The 11,823-nt window shown below is 42.2% G+C and overlaps 1 protein-coding gene across 2 annotated transcripts in view; it reads left to right on the forward strand.

Moving 5' to 3' along the window:
* The window catches only part of NT5C2 (5'-nucleotidase, cytosolic II), a 101,044-nt gene extending 94,505 nt beyond the window's left edge, over positions 1–6,539 (forward strand). For both annotated transcript variants that reach the window (XM_030334033.2, XM_030334034.2), the window contains 8 exons: positions 63–104; positions 1,208–1,315; positions 1,587–1,653; positions 2,355–2,525; positions 3,832–3,883; positions 4,010–4,070; positions 4,201–4,377; positions 5,127–6,539. In XM_030334033.2, coding sequence (XP_030189893.1) covers positions 63–104; positions 1,208–1,315; positions 1,587–1,653; positions 2,355–2,525; positions 3,832–3,883; positions 4,010–4,070; positions 4,201–4,377; positions 5,127–5,363 — 915 coding nt within the window. In that variant the 3' untranslated portion in view covers positions 5,364–6,539. The remainder of the gene's footprint in view (positions 1–62; positions 105–1,207; positions 1,316–1,586; positions 1,654–2,354; positions 2,526–3,831; positions 3,884–4,009; positions 4,071–4,200; positions 4,378–5,126) is intronic.
* The last annotated feature ends 5,284 nt before the right edge of the window (positions 6,540–11,823 follow it).

Consider the following 11,823-nt stretch of genomic DNA (forward strand, 5'->3'; position numbering starts at 1 on the left):
GGTGCTGCATATTGTTTGCAAAAGTAGTATATGGACCTGATGTTGGATTTTTTTTTTTCCAGAAAATTATGACTTACCTGTTCGATTTCCCACATGGCCCCAAGGTACTATATGTAACTTAACAGACCATTGCTTTTAGTAATAATGAATGCATTTAGTGATCCTGGAATATTGAGAGTCAGGAATTGTCAGAACTCCTCTAGAAATCTTCATTAACCTTAGAAGCAATGCAGGAGCTAGTGTAGTTTAACATTGCTAGAGATTTGAAAACATAGTAGATAGAAATAAAGGGGAGATATTTGTGTTATTTAGTAGGATGGGATCAGAATAATTACGGCCAAGAAGTTCTGTGTGGAGTTACTAAGTTTGTATGGCAAAGTAAGGAATTTTCACATTGAGGAAGATAGATGATTAAAAGAAACAGAAGATATGTATATTCTTGGCAACTTCTAGTTACTACTCTTAGTTATTGCTGAGTTTTGTTCAAGAACAGTTAACCTTGATATTTAGCAGAGAAGTCTTCATTCCCACAGTGTGGCTACACTTAAATTTAAGGAATACTCATTGCAGCCTAGTCACATCCTTGTGGGACTTAGTCCTTCTTTGGTTAAGTATCAGTAAATCTCTGTTTTGAAAAGGTCACCCAAAAGCACAGCTTGACCTTACAAGTTTAATACCCTGGTCCCACTTCAGGATAGAAAGCATGTTAATGGGCATAACTTCTCTATTAGCGCCATGACGAGCCTCCAGTATGAGCCAAAGGCTAATGTGTACCTAGAGCCATTATTCTGAGAACATAACCAATAAAATTTGCTAGTAACAGTTCCATCTTAGTTTGTATACTTAAGTTCTGATGCTGATCTGCCTCTTTCTTAAACTGTCTTCTTGAATATCAGTTTGCATCTTTCCTTCACAACCCTTTGAGCCTTTTTTGCCTATTTCAGAGTGTGAGGACACTTTCCTTCATATGTTAAATTGCTGTGAAATGTTAGTAGAGGAAATGATTTAAAATGTGTTAATTTATATTTTCACCTTGCCTGCTTCCAAAAGAATATGGCCGCTAACACACTGTGTTTTTAATACAATAGTGGGATCTTCTGTGTATACTTAATATGTCTACATTCCTTACATTTGAGTGAGATTAAATATTAGTGCCTCAAGGGTTAGGAGTGATGTTTTGGCTTTTGCTGTTTCTCAACCTCATCAGCCTGGGAGCTCCCATCGACCATGGCAGTCCTACTTTGACCTGATCTTGGTGGATGCACGGAAGCCACTCTTTTTTGGAGAAGGCACAGTACTGCGTCAGGTGGACACAGTAAGTCAAGAGGATGATCTGTCTGCTGGCACATTGTCCTTCGTATTTCTCCTTTTCCCACTCTTATTCTTCCTAAGGAAACAGGTATTTTTAATTTATTATCCATATCTTTCTTTTGAATTTCAGAGTTTTAATCTTAATTGAGATAGCCCAATAATTTCAAAAGACTATAATTCAAAAGTGCCAATCATTTAGATGCCTATCCAGATTGCATTTTGGGTGGAGATTGTGATAGAACAGTAAATTATTAGAAAGTCTTCTCTTCTCACAGAAAACTGGCAAGCTGAAAATTGGTACCTACACAGGCCCCTTACAACATGGCATCGTCTACTCAGGAGGTGAGTCACAGATTTCCCTTTATTTAGTTTAAGTCTTTGTTCAGATTTCATCGTGAAAGCTTTGGTGTCCTCCTGGCAGAGTGCCAGTTATACTTTAGTATTCTGAAGATACTGTCTTCTGAAGGTAACTGCTTTAGTCACCTGCTAATGCAGTAGGAGTCAGGGAGAACAGGTTTGAGAAGTTGTTAGTATGTCCTAACGAATCTTTGATTTTCACTAAAAGGATCAGTGTTTCCTCATCCTTTTACGTATTTGAGACTTTTTCTCAGTGTCCTGGAATGATTTGAGGTGGTTCTCAAAGGGGTCCTCTAGGAGCCCCTGTGGACACTGATGCATATTTCATTGCAGTGAGAAATTGTTGAACAAAACAAAATTAATGTCAGATCTTCTGCGATGAGAAATGGCTGTGCTTTGGGAGAATTATATTTACTAAAGCTGAGACATGTAGTTTTGTTGCTCTTGGATTTGGTTATCAAGAGCTCTGGTTAGCACAGTGGAGCTGAAGGCCTTGCATTAGAGGCAATAAAAGGAATGATGAAAGAAAAACAATGGTGGGTCTTTAAGGTGAGCCCTTTTTCTAGTCTGTTCCTTGCATAAGAATAAAATTAATCAGTACAGTATCTAATGGTTATGGTACTTAGGATTCTCGTTTTTAATATGGAGACATTTTTGTTTTCCCATTGTTCATTCCCTTGTTTCAGGTTCATCTGATACAGTCTGTGATCTCTTGGGAGCTAAGGGCAAGGACATTTTGTATATCGGAGATCACATTTTTGGGGACATTTTAAAATCAAAGAAACGACAAGGGTGGCGAACTTTCTTGGTGATTCCTGAACTTGCACAGGAGCTGCACGTCTGGACTGATAAGAGCTGTAAGGAGCCATTACTCCTATTTTATATCCAGCTGTATGAATCAGTCCTCTTGGATGAACTCATTACTTCATATGTGGGGAGAAAGGGAGGGGAGGCAGAGGTAGTCAAAGATACTTCCCTCCAGCCAGATATTTTACAGAACTCCAGAATTTGAGGAAATAGGAGAGGTTCGGGTGTTCAGCCTTTCTCTTGCATTCTTTCAGGGTTAAGGACAGAATATTGCTATCCTGAATTCTATTACTATAGCAACTAAACTGTGAATTCCACTTCCTTTTGTAGTCCCATATTTTCCAACCACACATACTAGTTCCCTGTCTCTCTGCCACCAGCCTCTGTGATGTTGGGGGCATTGATGACTTTGAGTGGTAATTACATCCCTTTTTTTTTTTCCTGCTCTTCTGAGAAGTAGAGAATGAGGCCAAATTGTATCCTCTGAACTGTACATGGAATTGAGCTGTAGGTCTAGTTATGTAAACCTGTTTGACCCGTAAATTCTCCAGCCAGTCCTAGCTAGCATCACCCACAGTGTGGGGAGAGGTACTGTGTCAGGTAGTTACCCCAGCTCTACTACCTAATACCTTCATGCCCTTAGTCAAGTTACTGTGGGTTAGTTTCCTCAAATATGAAAATGAGGATAATACCTACTTTATAAAGTTGAGACTTAACTGGAATAATGTGTATATAAAGATACAAGTAACAACCTTTCTCAACCTAGGCTCCTCATCTGATCCACAGAACAGAGAAATTGATTAGGTGACTCTCGGTAGATAAAGAAAATTTGTTAAAACAGTATGTACATTAGGGCTTCTCTCTGGGGAACCCAGGTTGAGAAAGGCCAGAACCCCAACAAAACAGGCAACAGCTGCTGGCTGTTGCTTGTCCTTGGTGGGATTTTGTGGCTGGTCCTTCATGCCCGTTTTCAACTTTCTACCTCTGAAATTCTGTTAGTCTAGTTGATTTGGCTCTGTTTCCTGGATTTGTGACTCTGGACACGTCCCCTAATCCTCATTCTTTGATCTGAAAATGGAACTGTTAACACTTGTTTTGCTGCAACACACCTCCGATGGGATACAAATTAGCACTTAGCATCCATTGGGAAAGAAGAGTTGTAGCTAGCTGTGTTGAAGTAGAAGAAGGAATGGTGGCTTTCACTTGCTGCCAGATCCCAAGCAGGAGAATAAAGTCATTTTGTACACTCACCATAGCTTTACCTTTCAGTCATAGCTGCAGCCTATTAGTTTCAGGAAGAGTTAAAACCTGAATGCTTTTTGTTGAAAACATTTTTCTTTTCCTTCCAAACTTTAGCACTTTTCGAAGAGCTTCAGAGCTTGGATATTTTCTTGGCTGAACTCTACAAGTAAGTTTCCAGATTCTAAAGATAAACATTTCTTCCCTAAAACCATCTACCTCTTTGAGAATCAGCTAGGTCTAAGAGACCTCTTTCCCAGAGATTTTCAGTGGAGTTTTCTTTTTTCGCCTCCAGGCACCTTGATAGCAGCAGCAATGAGCGCCCTGACATTAGTTCCATCCAGAGACGTATTAAGGTATCCAAATGGGATTTGGGAGAGATCTTGGAAAATAAAGTTGTGATTTTTGTCTTTATCCTGTGATACAAGGATAGGCACATAGCCAGCACCCAACAACTACTAGAATTCAGTCTCTTGTCTGTTGCAGAAAGTAACACATGACATGGACATGTGCTATGGGATGATGGGGAGCCTGTTCCGCAGCGGCTCCCGACAGACCCTCTTCGCCAGCCAGGTGATGCGGTACGCTGACCTCTATGCAGCCTCCTTCATCAATCTGCTCTATTACCCCTTCAGCTACCTCTTCAGAGCTGCCCACGTCTTGGTGAGTTGACACAGTCTTAGGCTGCTCTTTACAATAAAGATAGACACTTACGGCTGAGAGCTGCAGCCAGCTTTGTGGGATGGCACAGGAGAGTTTGGGTCTTTTTTTTTTTTTAAATGTTTGAGAGCTGGGGAGGGGCAGAGAGAGAGGGAGAGACAGAATCCCAAGCACTGTCCATGCTGTCAGCACAGAGCACAACACGGGGCTCGATCCTTTGGATGGTGAGATCATGTCCTGAGCCAAAATCAAGAGTTAGCCATTTAACCATCTGGGCCACCCAGGCATTTTTTCTCCTAATGTGCAAAAGCCCATAACCAAGTTCCATGCTTGCACCAAAAAGGATCTTTGAGAAGGTATAGGTAATGGCATAGGGTATAAGTGTACTCTGAAATTTGTCGTATTAAAAGTTGAGTAGTGAAGACTTTCCTCTTTTGTGAGCACTGCAGTTTTTATGGTGCTGTGTTTAGATACTGATCTATATAGCAGGACTGTTTTTTTGCTGTGAAATAGGAATCTTTCTCCCCCCATCTTTTCCAGTTTCGGGCTCTAATAATTGAGATCTGGGCTGTTTTAAGAGTTGAGGATGAGAGGAAGGTAGTTCCCGGAAGATGCTGAAGTATCTAATTTGGCTTGGCCTTTGATCCATTATAGACCTGTCTCTGCACAACCACCTAACCGAGGGAGCTGGGGTTAGGATTTGAGAAACTGTTTCACTCCACCTGCTTTCTGACCTTCTGACTTTGTTCTAGATGCCTCATGAATCAACGGTGGAACATACACATGTAGATATTAATGAGATGGAGTCCCCTCTTGCTACCCGGAACCGCACATCAGTTGATTTCAAAGATACTGATTACAAGCGGCACCAGTTGACCCGGTCGATTAGTGAAATTAAACCCCCCAACCTCTTCCCACTGGCCCCCCAGGAAATTACACACTGCCATGATGAAGATGATGATGAAGAGGAGGAAGAAGAGGAAGAATAAGGAGGAAAACCAAAACTGAGCATCCATTAAACACGTTTTGGCAGGACTTCCAGGAGCAAAGGATATCCCTGTTTGCGTTCTAGTGGTGGGTGGGGGAGCTCCATCAAAGGTACATGTGCGAAGTTTCTGAAGACCTTAAAATATTCTAATCATAGAGAGATACTTTTTAGTAGTTTTGTTTGTCTGCACTCTGCAGATGGTTCACAATTGTAATGGAGTCTGTATTGGAAGAAAGCAAGGGTAAAGCCGGGCTGAACTGCATGCAGAAGGCTCCATTGTGGCTTGTGACACCATTTCCTTGTCTGGTTTCATCCTCAGTATATATTGGATATACCAGGGCTAGTGAAGAGTATCCGAGTGGAACGAAGAGGTGATCTGAAAATGATATGTTACAAATTGTGCTCTTACTCCAAAGTCCATCCTGAAATTTTCAGTGCATTACACAGTATTGTATGTCAGTGGAGAAATATATTGTTTCCATTACCAAATGCGGTCTTCTGTTAAGGTCAAGGTTCCGTTTACAAGCTTTGAAGTGTCCTCAGTGCCTGGGGGCAGACTGCAGGCTTCAGTGGTCTTGCACAAGTGTTTGGTTTGCTATAGGGCTTGCCTGGAATGCACTGCAGTGATTCTGTCTTGAGGTAAAAGTCTTCATCTAATCTTACATTTTTTTGATAGTAGAAAATGCTTGTTATCCAAAAGCGGTCTTTTTCTCATCTGGAGTGAATCTAGAGAAAGAATTCAGCTGAAAGAGGACAAAGGAGCAAGCCCCGTGAAAGAGCATAACTGAGTAAAGTCATTAGCGTGGGCCAGTGTGGCTCGTGCCGCCCAGACTTCCGGCCTTCCCTGTCCTCTAGAGTGGACTGTATTCCACAGTCAAGCATGAGAGGATGGGAAGAGGGTTCTATCAGTCAGAACCTTACTAAAGCAGAGGGCACAATCATGTGAATAAATGCACTTCAGAATCCCAAGAGAAATCACTTGTTATTTTGAACAAGAAGGGATTGTTACTGTGTCCTAGAGGGTACCAGGCTGCCTCGCCGTCGGCAGAGTGGCTATAGCAGTTTGAATAGTGCAGACTTTCCCTTTAACCTTTATATATTCCTTCCATTCTTCCTGGTGAACACAGAAGGTAGATTAGTTGCTCTAGAATTCAATAAAGTATATTTCTAATACTGACTTTGACCCCTTCCTGTAGCACAACTTTAATAACCGTTGGTCTTTAGGTGGGTGTAGGTTTGGCTAGTGCCATCAATTTGACATTCTTCTACAGGAAGGTATAGTATAGCATGATTGATGGCTAAATTTATAGCACTTAAATAGTCCTCAAAACTTTTTCATGTCAAGTTTTTTAGTACAGGACTATGAGGTGAGGCTAAAAATTATTTGAGAGGCAGGGAACACAGTTCAGTAATAACATAGCCAAGACCATGTTATATCACCACTTTCAGGATACATGGTCTATATATGAAGTCATGCCAAGAAACTTTCTAACTGGTATCTACTAGGAATATACGCTACTTTAACAGTGATTGGGTTACAAATGCTGTTGCAAATAGCAGTTAAATGCTGTCCCCATTTAAAATTTTAGAGAGTGTGTTTGTGGTCACCCCAGCTATTAGTTACTCTCATTCAAGTGGAGCTAGTGCCCAGTTTGGCACAGTCTTATATTTGCTCAAAGCCAAATAATATTTAAGTGGCTACAGCTGCAGAGCTAACTTATAATGGTACATTTACATATTTTCCCTTTTAAAGCAAGGACCATTATGATCACTTTGCTTTAATTTACCACACTTTTGGTATTGTGTTATTCACATAAGATCTTACCTGTGTAAGAGTTTCTAAAAGTCAGATATCTGACAGTGGGTCCAAAGATCAAAAAGGAAGAAACACAATTGGAAGAAGAATTCCACTGCTGATCAGAGCTTTCTTCAAGGACCAGCAAAACCTATCTTGAAGAGCCAGGATTCCATAAGCATAGAAGATGCAGAACAGAGTGTTTAGGTGGTCCATGGGCAGACACTCAGAGTAGATAGAATTGAGCTTGCTAAAACATGAATGTGAGTTTCGCTGTTGCCAATAGTTAAGGAGGCTGAACTTAATGTTTTTGTTGTTTTTTAAACCTGAGGCGTGTTACACGGTGAGAACACAGTTCTCCCAACTCTTCAAAATCTCTTCCCTGGGTATTTGAAAAGCACCAGACACCCTTTATTGGGTGCTAGACTGAACTTTCAATCTTGGGGCATGTACAGGGTTGACAGGGCCCCTGGCACACCCAGCAGCTAGGTGCGGGTACAGCAGACCCCAGCCCTGCTGGGTTCCCTTTTAAGAGGACTTGCCCCCTACATTCATCTCTATGGTGTTTCAACCTTAGATTTTCTCCTCCCATAAGCATAGTTCTGCTGAGACCTAAAATAAGAAAGCAAGCCCTTCAAGCCACCCTTCCCAAGTTATGATTGGAGCTACAAATCCTTAGTCCCGTTACTGTTTTTAAGCAACTACTTTAAAAAGCCACTTGCAGTGACATGTCAGACTTAAAAGTACTTTATTCATGTTTAGATACTTCTAAGTCAGATTTATTTATTTAAGAAATATTTTGTCAACAACTTTAAAGCCCTGCAATTTTTCCAAGGCTGACAGAGCATTTAAAAATACTCTTACTCACCACAAATAGCCTGAGACAAACAAGTGCATATCTAAGTCTGCATTAAGGGTGGGAGCTTTGTACACATTCCGTGTGATGGAAACTATTTAACCTTTCCTTGATGGTGGGAAAAACGGTAACTGTGGCCTAGCTATCGCCATATAGTCCATGGCCCAATTCCTTGCTTGGTTTTGAAGCTTATACCTCAATATTTAGGTTTCTCATGACATTTTTTTTTTTTTTTTTTTTGGTGACTAGAGCATAGGGCACTTAAAATCTTTTCCTCAAATGGAACATTTCAAATGATACGCAACTTGGAAAGGACCTTAGAATGAAATTTCTACCATGGAGGTACCTGAGCAGCCCTAAAAATAAAAGAAAAACGATACACTACCATCCAACAGCAGAGAAGCCATGTACAGCACCTGGGAAGCAGAGCCAGGTGACTTGTAACCCACATCGTCCATCCTGCACCTCCACTAACATGAACCGGCATTTCACACTGTTCCTACCGCTGAGTATGTGCAAATAGCAGAAAGCAAATCCTCTTAAAAAAAAAAAACAAAAAACAGCATTCACTTACAGAATGAACAAGGCAGCTTTTCCTAGCAATCTCACCCATTTTTCCCTATTGTCAGACACAGTATCTTCATCCCAAAGCCACAGCAATCTTATTCCAACAAGGATAACACAATTTCAAAAATAAAATAGTGTTTTAAAGTTCCACTGAAGAGGTTTAACGCAAAAAGTACTCCCAATTGAACACATATCTCAAGCTTGCTGTTACTCTAAGTAGTTTATATTTTCTCGTTTGTTTTTTTTTAATGTTTATTTTTGAGAGTGTGCACGCCAGAGCGGGGCAGGGGAAGAGAGAGGGGGGCACAGAGGGGGAACAGAAACTGAAGTGGGCTCTGTGCTGACAGCAGAGATCCCAGCGTGGGGCTTGGACCCACGAACCACTCTGAGCCAAAGTCAGACGCTTAACCAACAGAGCCACCCAGGTGCCCCGGTAATTTGCATTTTCTAATTTAAACCAGTTTTTGGTCTAGTCTATTTCTTCCTACAGAGATACCTTTGCTTCATTTTATTACTAGAAAAGTGGATTAGATTTCCTCACGAATCCTATCAGGTACAAATAGGTCCCCAAATGGTCTGCTCTCCCATTAAGCTCTTCCCAAAGCCATGTCTGGTTAGTGCTGTAGACAAGGCCTGAAGAGGCCAGGCCAAGATAAACCTCACCACGTGCACTGGAGCCCAAGCAACTGAGCACACTTTCTCTCCAGGAAAGGCAGCACTAGTCCTGAGTCTCAGAAGTTCCTGAGATAGTTGGAAAGATTTGCCAAGCAAACCTTTCAACGCTAAAAAAAGATGCTTATTGTCCAATTTTTTGAGAGGGTTCTCACCAGAGGTGATCTTTGACTTGTGGGTAGGGCTATTTGAAGCAAGTAATTTCATCATTGGACCCACTGCCCTCAAGTCAATGATGTAGCAGAATTGTAGCAGGGAAGCTGGCTCAATCTAAATATTCTCATCCTGTGCTGGCCTACTGTGCGAGCACTCCGCAGTCATGAGCACCCCAGCAGGAAAAGCAATTCGATGAAGAACTCCAGCAGCTGATTCCCCCTTGCACCCTTAGGCCTCGCAGTCATCCACCAAGGGAGATGGCATGCTAACAGAATATCCCAGAGAAAGGGCCCTATGAACCATTCCTTTGCTCTGGGACATGTCAGTATGAGCAGAAATGGGAGGATGTTGGATGGAAAAGGATGGAACAGTCTTAGAAAGCAAGAGCTTATTAGGCATCTAGTAGGATTCAACCTTTGGCTTTAAAGAATTGCTATCGAATTACTTCTAAAAAGTACACAAGAAGTTTTCAGAAATCAACTCCAGGTTATGAAAAGGTCATTCAGTTTGTACCACTTTCTCTGCAAGCCCCTCTGGTCACTATCTCTGCCTCAGAAGTACTAAGTTGAGAAAAAGGGCTGGGCAGCACAATTTGTTTTATGAACTAGAAACCCCAAAGCTTTCTTCATGGTAAAGCTTAGTAATGAACTGACAGGTACCCCATGGATGCCGAGGGAAAGCTTAGGAAAATCACCTCTACTTTTATTGGAGAATTTCCTGATTTGAGCTCAGGACTCATCTAGACAAAGTGAGTAAAGCAGGAAAAACTAAGCAAAACAGCCAAGTGGGAGTTGCTATTTTGGAGAGAGAATTCCTTCCCCAGCCTCCCTTAGTGCTTTCTTCTCTGCTTCTAAGGAAAGAAAACAGGCTCCCAAGAAGGTAACACTTTGCTAGAATATAGGTCTACTCTGTTCTACTTCCTGAAGTTGGGGGTGATGACTCTGGAAGGGAACATGGTGATTAGGTCAGGCATGTTCCAAAGCCAGTCTTGCCAGCAGCCCTTCACTGAAAAGTCTCCGTCCACAGGGCAAGTGTAAGTAAGGGGCCAGTCACCAAGAGGCTCAATTCTCAGAGCATGATCCTCTTTGGATTGTAAAATAAAGGCTAGGAGTGGAGGAAAAATGGACTCCAGAAAGATGTGATCCAAGAATAAGCCACAGAGGGGCAGTGAGCCTCGACCAGAAGAGTTGCAGGGTCTGGTCACGTATGAGTGAGGAGGAGGATTAAGAAGAAACACAGAAGACTTGAAAAGCAGTGGTGGTGGAAGAGGAATGTGGGCCCCAACACTGGGTTATTAGGGAAGGTGGATGCCTACCGCATCCTGAAGAGCATCTGAACGCGACTCCTGCACTCAGGCCTGACCTTTTTAACTTGAGAGTGAACCATCTGTGCAGGCTACCACCTTTCTCCTAGCCTTTGCAGAGCAGAGGACCTACAGAGCCGTTTTCATCTTCAAGAGCCAGCGGAGAGGCTTGAAGGAGGCCTCTGGTCTTGCCTAGGAAAAAGCAGCTTGGACACTTGCCCAGCTGAACTGTGTGTTGTTCGAGCAGCAAATGTCGGGCAATTTGAGTGAATCGACAGGGGACAGACTACAATCTTTGCAAAGGAGAACCTTCCCTCCCCGCCCTCCCCACCCCCACCCCGGAACCGGTGGGACCAGACTGTGGTAGAGGTGGAGGCCCACTTCTGGTATCTCTCTCTTTTAACATAAGACTTCGTGGTATGTGTCCAATGGAAATGCCCTGCTGTGTTGCCATGCCGACAACCAATCCCAGCTTTCCCACCAGGACAGCGATGCTATTGGGCAGGGGACCGAGGTTGGTGTTGCATAGATGAAAGGGGAAAGAGGGAACACACATCCGCTGGAAGGGTGAACAGAAAATCATCATTTATCTAAATAGAATAATAGAAATGAACAAAAACCTTTTAAAACAATCACAAAATTTACAAATAAATTGGTACAAAATAAATAGGAGAGATTGTAAATCTACAACATCATTTGAATTATAAAATGCATTCATTATGACAATCAGCTCATGAAACCTATACATGTCATTTGTGCTTCTTTAGGTTTATGTACACAGCTCTCAGTACTGTGCTTGGAAAACTTCACTGCTGAAAAGCATGAAATGTACACTATGACACAGTAAAGGCTGAGGAGGGTGAAAATCAGACACAAAGCAGGGTCTTATTTGAGGGCCAAGGCAATACTGGCATTGGGCCTCAAAACCAAGAAAAGGCATATTAGAAGCCCAGATGGGCAGGCAGCTTCCATGGTCCAGAGAGATGGATTCTGCAATCCAAGGTGGGAAATGGCCAGTTTGCCAACCTGGCTTGGGAGGGTGGGAGTGAGGAAGGACACTCTGGTCTCACAGCCATGCTACATACCATCAATTGCATACAGAATAGACCCAG

The sequence above is a fragment of the Lynx canadensis genome, chromosome D2 (assembly GCF_007474595.2).
Source record: "Lynx canadensis isolate LIC74 chromosome D2, mLynCan4.pri.v2, whole genome shotgun sequence".
Classification (NCBI taxonomy): domain Eukaryota; kingdom Metazoa; phylum Chordata; class Mammalia; order Carnivora; family Felidae; genus Lynx; species Lynx canadensis.